The following is a 19,220-nucleotide window of genomic DNA, read 5'->3' on the forward strand; positions in this document are numbered from 1 at the left end:
ATCTGAATGTATTGTGACTAGAATGTGGAATTTGTGGATGAGCATCCCTGCTCCTCACTCACTGTCTATAGCTGCATTTATCCTGTATACAGGGTCTGGAGCCTATAACAACAGGCTCATTCACTCACTACAGGCAATTTTGGGAACGCCAATTAGATCGCCAGTTAAATCCTACGACCACCAAGTTCTCCCTGTTGGGCCCTTGAGCAAGGCCATAAACCCTTAACTACTCAGATGTATAATGAGATAAAAATGTAAGTCGCTCTGGGTAAGGGTGTCTGCCAAACGCCTAAATGTAACATGCAAACTTCATGCACGCAGAGGCGGGATTCGAACCTGGACCCGGGAGGTGCAAGATGATGTGGCGAAGATGTGGCGATAACTTCCAGCCGAGTTCCTGTAACCTGAAAGTGGTGTTGGTGAACGATTGTGTGTACAGTTCCCGTACACATGTGCATCTCTTCTACAAACTGGTGTTCTGTTCCAGTCGCTGAACGTGTGCACCATTAAAATGTCAACGTACCTTAAAAAAAAAAAAAGACTTGAACATCCCACTTGAGGTGCAATAACTCTTAATCTAAATCTGGGTTTCTGTTAAGCTGAGTGGTACCTACTGTACAGTATGTTGGCTTAGTGGTTAGCAATGTCACTTCATACCTTCAGAGTTAAGGATTCAAACCTTGCTCTTGCTCTCTGCTAGAGGTTTATATGTTCCCCTTAGTCTTGATAGGTTTCCTCTGAGTTCTCCCTCCAACAGTCCAAAGACATGACTGGGTTACCCAAATCTTAGGTAGTGGATGTATTTTTTGTGTTGTGCCCTGCAATTGATTGCTCCCCTATCCAAAGTGTCCCTAGCAAGCCTACACAGGGTAGAAGATGGATAGATGGATGAAGTGATCTATCTTATGGCTTGGTTGAATGAGGAAGCCAAAGACTGGAAAATCTGTTGAGAGAAGCAAGTTCGGTTGAGACAAAGATCAGACAAAAACAGAGTGTGTGTAAGGTTTCACACGGGATGTTGGACATGATGGAGGTCTGAGCTGAGCTGGTGAAAAGGGAATTGCGATGATCTAGGCGGCTGGAGATATAGAAGTTACAGTATGGATGAGGCATCTGGGAACAGGATGTACCAGGCTACGTATTTCATATGTAGCACAAAGCATCGAAACAGGTACAGTATATAAGGAATATAACACATAGGCCGTGCTGTTCTAGGAATATAATCAACCACAGGATGAGATGATGCAGCCTGGTGGGAACTGGAGTTACTGCCAACATCCTCAAGTTTATTATTTTCCAATAACGGCACAACTTGAAGTGTTTTATTCCTGTTATTCAAACAGCAATTTGTCTATTATTGTTTTTATTCACTAGAGAACAACAAACCCAAACAACTATATAAGTGTTTATCTCTTTCTGTAGTTATATACAGTTTGAGGGTGAGTCAAAAATTATCCGCACTCTGCTCTCATCTGTGCTTTCCATTCAGGACTTCTGTCTCCCTGGTCACTGCTGGCACAGATGGACAAAGTGTATTGAAAAATCACTTCAAGATTATTATGTTGAACGATTTTCATTTCAAATAAAATCTACAGCCAGAGCGTGGATCATTTTTTGAAAGCAGTTGCAGATTTTCCGGAGAACTCCTCTGTCCAAAGACTAAAACGAATGTTATCCAGGGACACAGTGTAACATGTAACACATGTGGGTTCGTACCGGGTGCTTTCTAAGCGCACAGCGTCGGATTCTTGGTTTCTTAACACCGCATTTATAGTGATGTTTAAAGAAAATAAACAAACCCAACACTGCTGTGCATGACACACGTACCAGCATGACACACCGTCAACATCGTACTGAAAATAGGCCACTACTCAGATAGTCACTCTATTCTTGTCCTTTTCCATGGCTACAGTCAGTATGCTTTACCTGACATTATATTCCGAAATTTTATAATAATAATAGCAATAATCTCACCAATCTTCATCCTAACAGCACAGCTCTCCATCTGTAAACTTTAGAAACTTTTTCAACCCACTTCCAGTGACTCACGTTCCCACTGATTCTGATGAATCCCTTCCAATACGGATGGATTCTCACCAATCCGTCGAGCCTAACGTCACACGGCGTGGAGGATTTATCTCCGGCTGCCGTTTCCTGTATCATCTACGAAGATCGTGCACGTCCTATATAAAGAATTCAAGGTGAGTGTATAAAAAATCTGAACTCTTATGCTTTGATTTCTCTCTCCAGGGCGGGAAAATCCTGTGTGTGCGCCATTTCCTCGTAACGAACACCCGAAAGAGAGATCTTAACATAATGAAGGGAAGATTGAGACTCATAACTCGACATAGGCTCTTCTCTCTAAGCCCCTTTATAATCAGCCTTGCCCCCTTTCGACGTACTCCCACTCCTAATGTCACCTTCACTCTGCTCTGCAGCCTGTCACACTTATCGCCATTTCTTAGTCGCTCGATGGCCAGCTATGTGTGTGGTTTTTTTTTCGTTCCCTTTCACCGTTCCACACTCATCCAGCCTCCTCTCTATAACTCTCATCCTCCTCTTCCTTTTCTGCCTGTGGCTATATTCTAAGTGCTCTTCTTTATGCTGAATAATTGAAGGGGGGGAAATACAATAAATCTTCCCTTTCTCCTACACGCCTTTCGTTAACTACGGGGTTCGCTCCTCTGTAGTGGATAAATCGGATAAATCACAGACAGCAGGAGCATCCCAGCACACTCCCTCGTACATCCAAACCTGACATTAAAAGCACCGCGGAAAGTGACTAGCACGCCCGTTTTATTCAGATTTGTGTGCCGTGGTAGAAAAACGGGTAATGGAGCGTGTTGCAGTAGAAAACAAGTTAAAAAGGGGTTGCATTGATACATGAGATGCACTAATGGATTCTTCTTCGGTCAGATCTTTAAGTCATTGGCTAAAACAATAAAAATTATGTAATGTAAATTGTAATTCCCATAATAGAGGGAGACCAAAATAACAACAACAACAAAAAAACACCAAAATATAATTCATAACAAAAAATTTGCATTTGTCAGTGGATACACTTCTCAGGATTTTTAGGGCCTAAGAGATCACAAAAAAGTTTGCAATTTCTCTAAAACGTCTCATTACGTCCCTTTAGGGAACTCTTTTTCCCACAACCGTACGTCTTTGCGTCTCTTTTGCTTTAGAGCTCAACTTACATTAAAAGCATTTTACAAAGCACACAACTATAAAAAACAACAACAAACACAGAAGTAGATGTTAAGTTCAAGTTTTAATATCCTTCAATAAATTAACATTTATTCAAACATCATTACATCATACATTTACCCGGTAATATATGTATATATTATATATTATATATATATAAGTCTATAAGATATTCCTCTATAGCATACTTTTCATTGCAGGTACAGAGAACTTGTGAGAAATTACTTACACGGATCGTACCTTATCGGGTTGTTAATTTATTTTTTTCCAGTGCTTGAACTACAGGAGAGTAAGCGAGAGAAGAATAAGGGGATTTACAGAAGAATTCTGAGGGATAGAAGGAAGGGAGGAAGGTTAAAGGAGCACAGACGTGCACGCGGTACAGTAGTGCCCGTTCATGTTTCTTTTTAATCCTATCTCGGATACGTTATCGGCGCTACAGTAAGTGCATCTTCGGTTCTTCATCAACCGGCGATCCAGTTATTTCAACTTGTAAACATGTATTTATTATACGTTATGTTCTCAAAAAAATAAAAATAAAACCCTAATGTGGCACTAAATATGTAACACTCTCAATAGATTAAAAATAACTATGCCAAGACTAATATGTTCAGTACCACACTATGTTACGATGAATGCCACGACGTCCTATAAATACGAATATACCTCGGGACAGCATACTGAATTTTTTTTATTATTATTATTTTTTAAACAAAACGTTTAGCCTAGATATGGAAGCAAGGCACTCCAGAACAGCTCCCTTTCTTCGAATCCATTTTTTTTTCGAAACGTGGCTTTTCACAGTCAAAACCGAAGCGCATCATTGCATTTTCATGGGTTTCAGCTTGTTTTTTTTTGCAGCTCAAACTGATTCCAGTGACTGCATGGATTTTGCAGCGTATGTCTGACACTAAAGCAGCAGAACTCAAAGTGATACACGGCTAAACCCCCCCTTCTCTCTTTCACAGCATACCTGTCGCTATTTTTAGTCCCCGATCCATGAGGATCTTTTTACAATCTGCGTGTTAGACTGTAGTAGCTACACCCTGTCTCCCTTTTATCGCCCTGTCTCGTACCTTCGCAAGTGAGAGCGAGGACGCGCTGACTCGTCACCTCTGTATTTCTCTCCTTTATTGTTATTCGTTAATATGAAGAGGAAAAAAAAAACATGGGGAAAAAAAGAAGCAGAAGAAATAACATTATGCTCTGGTCTATATGCGGCAACACAGAAACGACGCCATGCCGGGTACTCATTACACGTTTCTCCCTCTATATTATTCAGCTTCTTTTAGTCATTACTGAGTAAAAATGATTTCTATCTCTCAGCCACCGCTGCCGGGCGGGAGTCCTGGAGGAGCTGATAGAGCGTTTCGTTGCCTTCCGCTGCAGCCTTTCACGCTCTCCTCTCACTCACGCTGCGTTCTGTCTATTACGTCTCGGTCTGCGCGAGTGCGCTCAAAAGCCGTTTTTTACGAGACGGCGAGAATTGTAACACTGCCTCTGAGAGATTAGAGAGGACGGCGTGAAAGGCTGAAGCAAAAGGCCTGGACCTTGAGGTTTAAAGGTGCGTTATATCAGGACTCCTTACAAGCTCACGCTTCTGTGATGCTGCTTAACGAAGTTCTCCCGATCCCTCTGCGGCTGTTCGGTCCCTGAGGCCCCTGATTCATTCTCTTTTCCCTGCCTGAGTGCACTCGCTCGCTTCTTCTCTCTCTCCTGCTCCGCCCCCTCCCTGTCCTCTCCGATTACGCTGCTGACGTCGCTTAAATCTCCCAGGTGCTCCACCGAGTCGCACTTCTCCAAATCCGAGGCGATGGTCTGCAGGCTGATGACGGACAGCGAGTCGGACCCCGCCCTCTCGGGCCTGTGGCCCCACCCCTCTTCCCTGTGCTTCTCGACCCACTGCCTGGTTTTCTCCTGATCTGCCCAATCGTTATCCAACAGACTCGCTCCGACCCCGCCGTAAGCCCCGGCCTGTATCGCACCCTCTGCCTCCGCCCCTACCGGGGAGCTCCGCCCTCCGCGGGCTCGGTTCCGTTGCCTGGCTGCCCTGGCGCGCCCCCTCTGAGCGTGGATCTGCTCGCTGATCTGTTCGAGGTTGCGTAGAGCCACAGAGTAGCGCGTCTTCACCTTCGCCACGCGCTCCTCCAGCTGGACCACCTTGGCCTTGTGCTCCTGTGAGGGATTTGATCCACAATTAGGAAGCAGCAAACCTTGATTTGATATATACGGCCCAGACAGTAAATAAATAAACAAACAAACAAACAAAAATTAATCAACAGCCTTTAACTTTGATTACAGGGTATAATATCTATTTATGAATTTCTGATTAAAGTGCTAAATGTTTTTCATTGGCTTTGCACGTGTACTTTCCACATTCACAATAAAGTTGAATCTAATTAAATCTAATCTAATCTTACAATGATTCCTCGTGCTCCCAGAACCGCTCTCTCACAACAATATTTCTGCATCATCAAGGAAGAAGAAAAACTCCATAGATGTGATAACCTGGTCGTCAGCTAACTTCATTTTACTGCCACATAACATTACTGAGTTATACAATGCAAAAAATATTTAATATAAAAAAATATTACAATGCAGCTAAGGACATATTATGATAAACAGAATGTGTAGCTCACCTCTTATATCTTCAAGTCTGAGTCATTCGTTCTTTTGAATCTATTGCACCGCATAGCGTCTATGGAAGTCATGTGACAAAAGAACGAATGACTCAGAGTAGAAGAGTCATTGAGAAAGAATCGCTCAATTCTGTTTCCTGTACATAACCTACGGAGAATTTGCGATAATTTGCGCATGCGCACCCTGTAGAAAATAAACAAATCACTCTAAGAGACTACTCGTTCTTCTGAGTCACGTTAAAGATTTGTTTAAAAAGAACGAATCGTTCATTAGCGACTCATTACTACTACGCATGATGGTACGCCCATTGCTCTGGAATAGAGTCAATCTGGACTCATCAGATCACATGGTGCTTTTTTCATGATTTGTGAATATTATTTTTCTAACTATTCTCACTATCAACTGGTTTTCTTATGGACACACAGATGTTTTGTCCCAATCCAGCTATTTAGTTTGTAATCTTAAACTAAATACTCTTATGTACTCTCTTTGATTAATGTGTTTCAAATGTCATTAATTGTTTTCGGTGTTTGACGCAGCCCGATAATTTGACCCTTCTGAAGTGGTGACTTTTTTTGTTTATTAACGCTTATGAAAATACGCTAAAATTATATTAAAATTTATCTGCTCTAACAAATAAAACTACTCATTACATCTATAACAGGAGCTTGCTCTCAGACTGAATGCACGCAAACTCACGCACGCAGACTCCTTTTTCACAAAAACATTTATCCTTACGCTGTTCCTAGTCCGCCCCCCACCCCCTCCAGGAGCTCTACGGTTCCTGCCCTTCTGTCCTGTCACCCAAAGCGTTTTCCTTCAATATAATCCTAACGGAAATCTCTCTCATCTCATACCAAAGAGCTTAGCTCTGGGAAACAGTTTGCATATTTTAAGGTTACTGCGAGGACCCTGGCAGGGACTATAAATCAATATGTCCATCAAAGCAGCATGAGCTCTATTTGTGCGGTCAGAGGTAAGGTGAGAAAGAAAAAAAAAAAAAAAAAAAAAAGGCAGCTCTCATTATAAAAGTCATTTGTGTGAGCAATCTACCTCCAGGATGTGGTTGAACTGGGCCTTGAGCTCGAAGTACGGTTTGGATTTGACGATGACCCTCTTTAGCGCTTTCTGTAGAGTCTGTACCCGTGCCTCGGCCTCCTGACACAGCTGTGTGACCCGCTGGTGTTCCCTCTCGCTCCGCAGCCGCTCCTCCTCGGCCTCGTTCACCTGTTAACGGCCACATCAAACGCGTCAGCGATCAGGGTCGTTCGGCGCTAAAGCGTTTAATCATTTTAAGCGTTTACTATTGAGTCGTATACCGTCACGGCGATAGGCTTTTTACTGGATGGTTATATAGCGCTTAACGTTGTATTCTACCCTGCTATATCACCCTGATGTTGTCTGTTTTCCAATAAAAGGCATGAAGTGTTTTATTGCTTTTATACCACGGTAATTTAACAAAGCTAATAAGTCTTGGGTTCGATTCACACCTCGAGTCTATGTGTGTGTGTGTGTGTGTGTGTGTGTGTGTGTGTGGAGTTTGCATGGTTTCCCTGATGCCCGTATGTTCCCAAATTGGCAGTATCGACGATAAACGAATGAACACTTCTTCTTCTTTTTTTTTTTTTTTTTTTTACAGCCGTTTAATAGGTACAGTTAAACTAATCTAAAGTAAATGATAAACTAATCATTTACTGTTATTCCTTAAATTATAGGAATGATAAACAGCCTTATCCTCAACATCTGCTGGTTTTTCTTATAAGCTACGGAAGCAAACACATACAAAAAGTATATATATATATATATATACACAACATATACATCACTTGCAAATTTCTTTGTTGTTGTTTAGTGATTTTTTTTTTACATTCCATAACAATACTGGGGATTTCATAGCTATGAAATAACACATATGCAATTAGTTAATTATCTAACAACAACAACATACAATTGTTATTTTAAGACACATAGGTCAGCCTTTCTGAAACAGTTCTTGCAAGAACAGTATTATAAGGTTCATTTGCAAAACCAATCAAGCACCAAAGTTAAACTGGCTCTCATGAAGACCTTCTACCTCTGCTGCAGAGGAGATGTTCATTTAGAGTCACCAGCCTCAGAAATCACCAATTAACAAACAGCACCTCAGATCAGAATCGTCATGAAGGTTTAGAGACATAGGTAGCAGGTACAACTCAACATCAACTGTTCGAAGTAGATTATTACATTTTTTTAACACCTTCAGCATTGTTCAAAAAGTTTTCCCAAACTTTGTACATAAAATCAGCTTGTCATTAAATCACTTCACTCATCATTTTTCTTTGCTGCCAGCATTTAGTATTTTAATCTGTTTATTATTTAGCTCACATTATGTAGCGTGACCACTTGTTTTAATAGGTATCATTTTAAAAAATGTATTAATATTTGTCAACTTCTCTATGCTGTTGTAATTGGGAAACAAAAAAACACAACCATGAAAACCTTCTGACCAAATAAATTTGAGGATTCAACGGTGATGCGTGTGAACAGGATGTGATTATCAAACAGCTCCAAACCTGATTCATACATAAATATGAGACTGATGAGTGGACGAGCCGACGAAACCATCCGCAGTCCATGTCCTGGAATGCGGGGTAGAAAAATCCTGCTTTCTTTATTTTTTATTTTTACGTGTTACCACTGTTAAAGCACGAGCTGCAAAGCAGACCTGTGCGGAATCCAAATAATGACACGTAACCTTGATCGGTGAGTGCGGCTAGGCATTAATCACCATCATTGATTGGTCCCTGAGAGCAAGTGTTTAAGCAGCAGGAGGCTGACGGAATCCATGGAAAAGCGTTAATGAGGTAAGAACACTTACCGCTGAAGGACTGCGTTTATTACCTGCGCTCTCGCTAAAACTGCTTTGTATGTGTGTGCTGAGTAATTATGCTTTTTTTTTTTTTTTTTTGGTTTAATATTTCATCATTTCTACTGATTCACTTTCATCTACCAGCTATGAGCTGCGCATAAAGAAGAAGCCTGAATGTCATGTCGGATTATGGCATTTTAAACTTTTGTGCTTTGGAAAGCTAAAAGCTAAAAAAAAAAAAAATCAGGGGGGCTACTTTTCTGTTCTGGCTTTTGTCGAGACAGATCAAAGCCTCTTTAAAATGCATTACCCATGTAACCTTGACATTTCAGAAACAGTTTTACCTGGTTAGAGGAGTTTAAATAGGACTGAACGTGTTTAATAAAGTTCTTCATGAATTCACGAGTGCAGTTCTATCTATAGTTAAAAATCTTATTACTTATTATTGCTTTTATTGCATATGGTACCTTAGCTGTTGCGTGATTGAGCATCTCCTGCCAGGTCGGATCCAGCGTGTTCCTGTCAGCCAGGAGCCCCTGCTCAGCCACGTACACCATCTCCCTCGCGGCCGTGTGCATGGAGACGGCGCGCTCGTAGCGCAGCGCTGCCTTCTGCGTTTCCTGTTGGGCCTGTTGATAAAAAGCAATCTCACAACTCATCACGATGCACATTACACATTACAAATTAATGCACGTTTTGCACACCATGAAACGTTGCACATTATTCTGCATGTTGACTTGCTCAAGACTGGACTGATTTCTAAATCTCAACTCAATTTCAATTCTATTAAGGGCCCAAGCATTATGAGGTCATACTGTAGTGTGTGAAGGACCATCTTGTACTTTTAAGGATTTTTTTTCTCCCCGAACACTTGGGGCTTTTTGGGGGTCTTAACGTGCTCAAAGTCATAAAAATCATCAGACAGGTTGAAATCTGCTGTCCCTAGAACACCAAATAGTCTGGGCCCCCGGGCATAACTTGGGGCCCTTCACACAAGATTTTGCTGCATGGCTCGTACACATTTGCACGTATGCATGCGAAACCTGGTTCACATTTAGAGCTCATTGAGCTGAACAACTTTCACATCGCATGTCATGGGCTCAAAGTCAGTTATTTTGGGTCGTTTGCAGAACGCACACAATAGATTTTGATATACTCCCCCTAAGGGATTTATACGATCCCCACCGAACCCGGTTCATGTGATCTAAAGACATTTTGAACGCAAAATTGCAGAGGGATTTTTGATATCTTAAACGGGTCGGCTGTGACGATGCCTTAAACTTATGCCGAAAAGTGGTTAATTAAATTTCTGTTCATTATATAAAGTGACACACAGTAACATTTCCTCAGCACCTGAGGCTAAACATAAAATTCCCCTTTTCCTAAAATTATGTCATAATGGTATCTGTATGTCCACTTTAAATGCACGTGCCCACTGTGTTTCTGGTGCACCCGGGTGACAATGGCGCAGGGTGCTTGGGCCCGCTCATCGCTGCTTGCAACTATATATATATATATATATATATATATTTTTTTTTTTTGTACACAATGTCGATTTTTACACCCAAAAGTTTTTCTATTTTTTTTTCTATTTCTAATATTTTTCTCTTATTCATATTTTATATTTTATTATATTATATACTCTATTTAAAATTTTCAGGTCATTAACAGTCGTAACAGTCACTCCGTATCATACTGTGTGTGTGACAATTTAAATTTGAATTAAAATTTTAGCTGTTAAACTGTTCACTGGGAAATGAGAAATCCTGTGAGTCCTATACATGTGCGAAACCGTACGCAAGGATGTCATTCGAAAAACGCTTCGATTACGTGGAGAAAAAAAGAAAAAAAAACAGCTGACTTGTCGGAAGGAAGGAGGAACTGCTGTGCTGGAGTGAAAAGCCTCCAAACAATCAATAAATGGAGGGAACTTGTAACAGCAGGCCATATTTCAAATGGCTAACGTAGTGGAAAAAATGTCACTGCCACCAAGCGTGATGTCTAACTCAGTTTGGGACAAAACGATCCTAAAATGAAGATCGATTCAGAGGTATAGGTTGGAAAAAGAAAAAGAAAAAAAAAACATACACGATCAAGTCAAAGCAACCATAAAAAAAGCCTCCATTGGATGCACAAGGTTGCACCAAAGTTTAAGGTCATGACATGGAGATTGATGGCAGCTCCTGTTAGAGCGCCGGTATAATTTATTTATTTTTTTATTTTTTTTGCCAAGATATGCTTCAGCTGTCCTGAGGCATAAGCAGGAGCCCCTAAACCATTTTGTGTCCTGAATACCAATTCCGAGCAGATTACACAGCAGCGGTCGCCAATATCGCCTTAAAAGATCCGCAGTCCTACAGAATTTACTTCCAAATCCAATCTAATACAGCTCAGTCTGGGTCTTCTGGGGAATCTGAGCAGCGCAGGCAGGTGCAATAGATCAGGAGCGGAAACTGAATTCTTCGGCTTGTTAGATGCTCGGCGGTATGCTGGAGACGCCTGCGATAGAGAATTAGCATAGGAGAGAAACACTACGTCTTAATAAACGCTTATTAGGCGTCGGGAATTGACGGTTTACGGCTGGATGGAGCGCGCTCGGCGAGAGGCTAACCGGGTCAAGCTTGAGTCCAATTCTCTTTCAATCATACAAACCAATTCTGTTTCAATTGTTTTCAATTACACCCTGTGGCCCCGGCTGAGTGTTTTCCACCAGCCCAATTACGTGTTGGAGATTGGATGCTAACAATGCTAATGAAAAGTGATCTGCAAATCATATCTGGTGTTTTGCCGAGGGTTAATCGTATTAAGGAACACATGGACTGTCTTGCCCCCTGATGATCATTAAGCCAAGGGATAGCCTATTTTCTGGATCGCTTTCTCTACGCTCGTTTAACGGATAACGTTGTTATCGTCCCCGGGCGGCGCGGTGACGAATAATTGAAACAGGAATTAAAATCGTACATGCTTTAGGAAAGATAACCCGCACCTCTTTCGCTAGTCTGCGGGCTTCGTAGTACGGCCGAGCTTTTTCAATGCATGCACCAAGCTGGGAGCCCTGAGCATTGAGTTTGCGTGCTGACTCGGTGAGGATCTTCCTGTAACTCGACCGTGCCTCCTTAAAACAAGAGATGAATCAAAATGATGAATTCCTGTGACTGACATATATATAAACAACATTTATTGTTTATACAACATTTTGAGTTCTGAACACATCAAGTTTATCCATCATGTTCTGTTCACTACACATATACACTCACCTAAACGATTATTAGGAACACCTGTTCAATTTCTCATTAATGCAATTATCTAATCAACCAATCACATGGCAGTTGCTTGAATGCATTTAGGGGTGTGGTCCTCGTCAAGACAATCTCCTGAACTCCAAACTAAATGTCAGAATGGGAAAGAAAGATCATTTAAGCAATTTTGAGCGTGGCATGGTTGTTTGTGCCAGATTGAGTATTTCACAATCTGCTCAGTTACTGGGATTTTCACGCACAACCATTTCTAGGGTTTACAAAGAATGGTGTGAAAAGGGAAAAACATCCAGTATGCGGCAGTCCTGTGGGCGAAAATGCCTTGTTGATGCTAGAGGTCAGAGGAGAATGGGCCGACTGATTCAAGCTGATAGAAGAGCAACTTTGACTGAAATAACCACTCGTTACAGCCGAGGTATGCAGCAAAGCATTTGTGAAGCCACAACACGCACAACCTTGAGGCGGATGGGCTACAACAGCAAAAGACCCCACCGGGTACCACTCATATCCACTAAAAAATACGAAAAAGAGGCTGCAATTTGCACGAGCTCACCAAAATTGGAGAGTTGAAGACTGGAAAAATGTTGAATTTGGTGTAAACAGAATGAGAACATGGATCCATCATGCCTTGTTATCACTGTGCAGGCTGGTGGTGGTGGTGTAATGGTGTGGGGGATGTTTTCTTGGCACACTTTAGGCCCCTTAGTGCCAATTGGGCATCATTTAAATGCCACGGGCTACCTGAGCATTGTTTCTGACCATGTCCATCCCTTTATGACCACCATGTACCCATCCTCTAATGGCTACTTCCAGCAGGATAATGCACCATGTCACAAAGCTCGAATCATTGGAAATCAAAATTGGTTTCTTGAACATGACGATGAGTTCACTGTACTAAAATGGCCCCCACAATCACCAGATCTCAACCCAATAGAGCATCTTTGGGATGTGGTGGAACGGGAGCTTCGTGCCCTGGATGTGCATCCCAAAATCAACTGTAAGATGCTATCCTATCAATATGGGCCAACATTTTTAAAGAATGCTTTCAGCACCATGTAGAATTGTCACGTAGAATTAAGGCAGTTCTGAAGGCGAAACACCGTATTAGTATGGTGTTCCTAATAATCCTTTAGGTGAGTGTAGTTCCTTAAGGGTTCTTTTGCAGCTTTCTAACAAGGAAGTGTTTCTGACTCTGGTGTTAGCTCAGTGTTTCCCACACATAGAGTATACTTGGGCGGGTCTAAGTATATTTGCCTAACCTTTTTAAAATCTGTCCAGGAGAACGACGCCTGCTTATTCACACAAACTGTTTATTCTGTTACGGTGTACTGAGAGGCAGAAAATGCAGTGAATGCCAGCTGCTGTGAAAAAAAATTAAATAAACAATAAGAAGACAGTCACATATGCTCTGTAGAGAAACAAAGAGTTGTGCATGGTGAACGGTAACTTAAAAAAACAAACAAAAAAAAAACAGGAGGATTAACCCCTAAAACTCATGCGGCACGTTGATTGATCAATGACTTAACAAATAAAATAAATAAAAATTGGGTATCTGATATGTCATGTATAAACTAAGTTATTACTACTTCTAAAATGTGTAAATGTTATGGCTTGGGACTATGATGTCTACACAAAATAATATAGAATATACAAAATATGCATTTAATTATTATTATTATTGCAAATTTTTTTTTGCCTATTTGACCCTTTTTTTGTCTAGTTTGTATGGAAAAATAAAATTGCACAATCCTGCCCCCTATATATATTTACTGCAATTAATTTATGCAAAAAATAGATACAAAAAAATGCTCTGTGTTTTTTATTATTATTTTTTAGGCTTCGTTTCGCTCTGACACTTTGGTGTATATAGTAGACCACTTTGTGCTGGCAGCTAACGTCGGCCTGTTCTACTGGCTACTACCGCAAGTATATCTCAGACCTGTGGGGAAACACTGAAAGTTTTACATAAAACAATTGCGGCCCGAGCATAGAACCTTTATGGGTTTTAGATTTATATACATATTATTTTATGCGATATACACAACACAAACAGTATTTATGTTATCCCGTACACCTGCTTATTCAATCATGTAGCAGCAGCACAATGCATTACCCGTCATTCAAATACAGGTCAAGAGCTTCAGTTTAATCTTTACATCAAACATCAGGAGGGGTGAAGAATGTGATTTTACTGATTTGAAGCATGGCATGGTTGTTGGTGACAGTTCGAGTATTTCAGAAACTGATAATCTCTTGGGATTTTCACAGAAATCAGCTTTGGGGTGAAAAAAAAAACATCCGTCAAGCAGCAGTTCTGTACTAGGGAGTCAAAGAAAACTGTCTGGACGGTTTCGAGCAGACAGGAGGGGATACAGTAACCCAAATAATAACTCTTTATAACCAAATTAAGCTGAGAAATTTCTCAAAGACGCATAATACTGTACTTCAAACCTATAGATGTGTGAACATCAACAGTGATGTCAGTAAAAAACAGATATCTGAACATTCAGTGGGCACAAACTCACCAAAACTGGACAGTAGACATGCTCTAATATTTGATGTGAATGTCACTTGACCTCTATCTGCATGATTATATTGTGCCATTGCGTTTCTGCCGAATGAATGAGCAGCACTACAGGGATTTTTATTAAACTGGCTGAAAGGACACTTAAATTAAGTAAGAACAAGGTCAGCGCTATCATCCTCATCGTCTTAGTTATTACACAGCCAACACATGCAGTTTAAAAAAATATTAAATCATCCATGTAGAACACAATCGATTAAATGCTATAAAAAAGTATTTAATAAAAGACAGAAAGGCATTTTAATTAATAAACATATTGTCCTTTTTACATCTGTTTATTCGTAAAATCTATTCAAGCATGACGGCTTGCTTAGATTCAACCCCAAAATGCAACTCACATCCAGCTGCAGCTCCAGTCTGTTTATTTCTTCACTCGCGTGGTTGAGATGCTCCAGTTCCTCCTATCATGGAAAGGTGCAGAAACCTTATGAAGCAGTAAAAGTGTGCATGCATATACCAGTTAAAGGTTAAGACAGAGCTTCAAAATTGAGATTTTTGTTTAGTGATTTATTTTCTACATTCTAGAACAATACTTTCTTAAGATTTCAAATCTATGAAATAACACAAATGGAATCATGTAATTAAGTAGCAACAACAGTTCTAAAATAGTTTGTGCAAGAACAGTATTGTGTCAAGTGTGTTTGCAAAACCCATTAACACCATAATGAAACAGGCTCTCACAAAGACCATCCCAGTAAAGCAACAGGGGAAGTTCATTTAGGGTTACCAGGCCCAAAAATCACCAATTAACAAACTGCATCGCAGATTAAAGCCGTTATGAAGGCATTACAGAAAACAAGTAATCTCAATATAAACTTGATCATCAATTGTTTTACATTGTAGAGGGAAATAAAAATCAGAAGAGACCATGGAAATAGAAGATGTGTCCAAAAATCACACATTTTAAGATGATACAGCACACAACGTGGAATATCTTTGTGTCTATAGTAGTCTATAGTTGTGATATCTTGGTTATTTAGTACATTCTGATCGTCAGCTGACTTCATTGTATTGCCACTCAGAATATAACATTTCTTAGCAACTGAAGCAACACCAGATTATACCACTGCCTTCAGAGCTTCAGAGGCTTGTACAGTGGACACTATGCATGATGGGTGCATCGCTGACACGCCCATCACTCTGGAATACACTCAATTTGAACTCATCAGACCACATAACCTTTTTCCATTGCCCCAAAGTCTAATCCTTATGCTTCCTAACATACTGAAACCTTTTTTTTTTCTGAGGAGTCTCACTAACAAGTGGTTTTCTTATGGCCACACAGATGTTTAGTTCCAATCCTGTGAGTCCTCATCACATTGTATGCATATGGAACTACTCTTACTTTCAATACTAAACAGCGCTGTGTTTTACTCTTGTTTAACCATGAGTATTTTTATTTAACCATGCAACTTGATCTCCATTCATGATTTCTGACCACATTTCTTCCACAAAACTGACGATTCAGCACTATCCTTACAGTTTGATCATGTGTTGAAGGGCTTTTAATTCAGTTCCAGGAATTTCAGATCTGCTTAGTTGTTTTCTTTGCTTGACTGATGTGTGTGTCTCTCACTCTCTCTCATATATGTAAAGACAGACAGATGAGAACAGACTGGTGTAGTACAGAAACAAAGTCCTGAAAGCATACTTTCTTCCCTGTATTCAAATTATGTTTTGTCATTCAAAGCAGTACCGTGGATAAACAAAGCCATTATTAGTTAAAATAATAAACAAACAGTAAAAAATAGGATATAATATGTCTACCTGTATTCTAGGGTCCAGTTCTTCATCTTTGTACTGATCCTCTTCCTCCTCATCCTCCCGCACTGTGATCCCCCCGGTCTCGACACACCCAGCCTCGGATGCTGGGCCATTGATGCTGACCACAGCGCTGTGTTTCCTCTCCTCCTCTGCCTCTACACCGGGAGTCTCTCCCCTCCAGTCCCCGGGCTCGGGCTCACCAGAACCGGGGGGATTCTCACGCAACCTCCCCGGCTCCATCCGCGGCCTAGAAGATGAGTCAGTCGGCCCGATTATAAATAAAAATGATAGGAAATTATAACAACATTTAGTATGTATGAGAAGTGAAAATAAAAATGATAGAATTTCATATTGCCGCTTTTTTTTTTTTTAATGAATGTATTTTTTGTTTAAAAATAACAAGGCAAATGTTAGCATGCTAGCTAGCTGGTTGCTAATGACCAGCAGAGCAAACCGTTAGCCAAGTGCAAAGACAATATGTTTACGTTTTAATATACAACATTTAGAGACTAATATAATAATAATAATAATTTTGAAATGATTCCTACCTTTGTTGGAGTGTATTAGGTCTCCTCTCATCCCCTGCTCTCTCCGGCCGCAGTAAGTGTGTATGTAAAGGATTTCCCCCCTCCCTGCCTCATCCTGGAAGATCCACTGGGATAACCCTCTGCTTCCCAAATGGCACACTCTCACTCTTCCACATGCTAACATGTCCAGCACAGAAGAATCAAAACTCCTGACCATTCTCACACACCAGAGCATTTATCACTCATCGCTATCTACACCGCTTTATCCTGTATAAAGGGCTGCAGGGGCCTGGAGTCTATCCCAGGACATTTAGGGTACGAGGCAGAGGACACTCTGGACGGGGTGCCAATCTGTAGCAGGGCACACACAAACTCACACACACACTGCATGTCTTTAGACCCACCTGGCGAGAACATGCAATCTCCATGCACTCAGACCCCGAGGCAGGATTCGAACCTGCAACCTCCGAGGTGCTAACCACTACGCCAACACTTATTACAGTAGATAATGTTCTATCAATCTGATCAGAAAAACTCCAACTAGTTTTCAATTGAAGCTACTCAACTAATGAGTACTGTTTCCCAGAATGTTCTGGCAACGTTTGTTTTTGGTTTCCCGTGTAGATTTTCTTTTACACCAATTAATTTGCACATTATGATCTTGAGAACATTGCCTGAATGTTTCCATAACATTAAAAACCTTTAGGGTGTCACCTCACACCTCCAGGGTCTGGGTTCAAATCTCGCCTCTGGTCTGTGTTTGCATGTTCTCCCCGTACTTTGTGGGTTTCCTCCCACAAAAACATATTTCCAAATTGCCTGTACTTTATGAGTTTATGTATGTGCCCAAGTCCCCAGGATAAAGCGGTATAGGTGATGAGTGGGCCAGGGGTAGCTCAGTGGTTAAGGCATTGGACTACGGTTCAGAAGATCCCAGGTTCAAACCCCACAACCACCAAGTTGCCACTGTTGGGCCCTTGAGCAAGGCCCTTAACCCTCAATTGCTCAGATGTGTAATGAGATAAAAATGTAAGTCGCTCTGGATAAGAGCGTCTGCCAAATGCCTAAATGTAAATGTAAATGAGTGAGTGAAAGAGTAAAAACCCTCACTGTAACCCATCACAGATTGGAGAAAGTTTACAGGTAGTGTTGGTGGTAATCTTTAAAATTCCTCGAACTTCATGAGAACCTTTCAGCAATCAGAGGAAGTTCAGCTTTTTCTCCTCTCAGGAGCCTTGCACAAAACTGTTAGGATCCAGAGAACGTTCCCCATAATGTTAATCCCCGCATGGCATTGTCTGAATTAACAACTTGCTAAATGATTACTAGCAATTTATGCTCCAAGGTTTTTACATAAGTATATTAAACTATCAATAATATAACAGTGATTCGAAGAATATTACTCTAATAGTGGCTTAGGGGTTGGCACCCTTGAACTTCAAGGGCCTGAGTTCGATTCCCACCTCGGGTCTGTGTGCATGAAGTTTGCATGTTTTCCACTTTGCTTTGTGGGTTTCCTTCGGGTAATCCAGTTTCCTCTCACAGTCCAAAGGCGTGCAGATTAATCTAATTGGCTTTCCCCAAACTGCTCGTGTTATGTGCATGGTTTGGGTCTGGGTTAGGCTCCAGCCCCACCCGTTTATACAGGATAAAGCAGAATAGACAATGAGTGAATGAGTGTTTGCAACATATCCTCTACATGTTTTTATTTTATTGCAAATTCCACCTTAGCTTACTTTTGCAAAATTTTCATTTATAGTGATTTCTTTCTGTTTTTAGGCTACAGACAGTCATATAAGCATTTCGCTACATATCACACAGTGCATGGTTGTGTATGTGAGAAATAAAATTCGAAATTTCTTCATACTTTCAATCTGCGCATTTAATCAGCCTCTTTCCAGACACTCTGTGGATTCACACAACTTATCACTGACAGCAGTGTGTTACACATGGTAAAACGACATCTATTTTCTTGTACACTTAATTATTTGATCCTGCGTTGCTAACACATCCATAACATGTCATCAGCAGTGACTGCAGAGGCACGTTTGAAAAAAAACAAAACAATAACCAATCAAAGTACAAATTACACCAAGATACAAAATACATAATTATATGGTTTGAACAATAGACCTGGATAATTACAAGCACCGATTTTCTCAAGAGCATGATTACAGACTTGAAGCATTAAAAATATATAGCAATCAGAAATTATATGATATTTTCTTTATTCAGTGAGAGGATATGCCTGATAGTCATGTACCCGAGACCCATATAAACCTCAACCAAAGGTCTAATAACAGTAAAACAGAGCTGCTGGCAGGTAGGAATTTTTTTTTAGTTGTTTCATTAAAGATCATGACCAGCCATCAGTAGGAATATAGTTTCTA

General features: G+C 40.7%; 2 protein-coding genes across 4 annotated transcripts in view; both read right to left on the reverse strand.

Annotated features, from left to right (window-relative positions):
* Positions 1-19,220, reverse strand: part of polr1h (RNA polymerase I subunit H) — a 61,199-nt gene that overhangs the window by 22,798 nt on the left and 19,181 nt on the right. The gene's annotated exons all lie outside the window — the stretch shown is intronic.
* On the reverse strand, positions 3,289-17,036 carry sh3bp5lb (SH3-binding domain protein 5-like, b). The gene is made up of 7 exons (XM_053489616.1): positions 16,852-17,036; positions 16,307-16,550; positions 14,878-14,940; positions 11,685-11,813; positions 9,166-9,327; positions 6,904-7,077; positions 3,289-5,385 (listed from the first exon to the last, which is right to left on the reverse strand). Exons 2-7 carry the CDS (start codon positions 16,541-16,543, stop codon positions 4,795-4,797), a joined length of 1,356 nt encoding a protein of 451 aa, XP_053345591.1. The 5' UTR covers positions 16,544-16,550; positions 16,852-17,036; the 3' UTR covers positions 3,289-4,794.

Source organism: Clarias gariepinus, chromosome 28, assembly GCF_024256425.1.
Source record: "Clarias gariepinus isolate MV-2021 ecotype Netherlands chromosome 28, CGAR_prim_01v2, whole genome shotgun sequence".
In the NCBI taxonomy this organism is placed as follows: Eukaryota; Metazoa; Chordata; class Actinopteri; order Siluriformes; family Clariidae; genus Clarias; species Clarias gariepinus.

Excerpts from the sequence above, each read along its gene's own strand:
- sh3bp5lb (XM_053489616.1), bottom strand. The coding sequence starts at position 16,543 with ATGGAGCCGGGGAGGTTGCGTGAGAATCCCCCCGGTTCTGGTGAGCCC. Across the intron at positions 9,328-11,684 it reads CCCGCAGACTAGCGAAAGAG|GCCCAACAGGAAACGCAGAA; the intron begins GTGCGGGTTATC and ends TTTTATCAACAG. Across the intron at positions 7,078-9,165 it reads TCAATCACGCAACAGCTAAG|GTGAACGAGGCCGAGGAGGA; the intron begins GTACCATATGCA and ends GGCCGTTAACAG.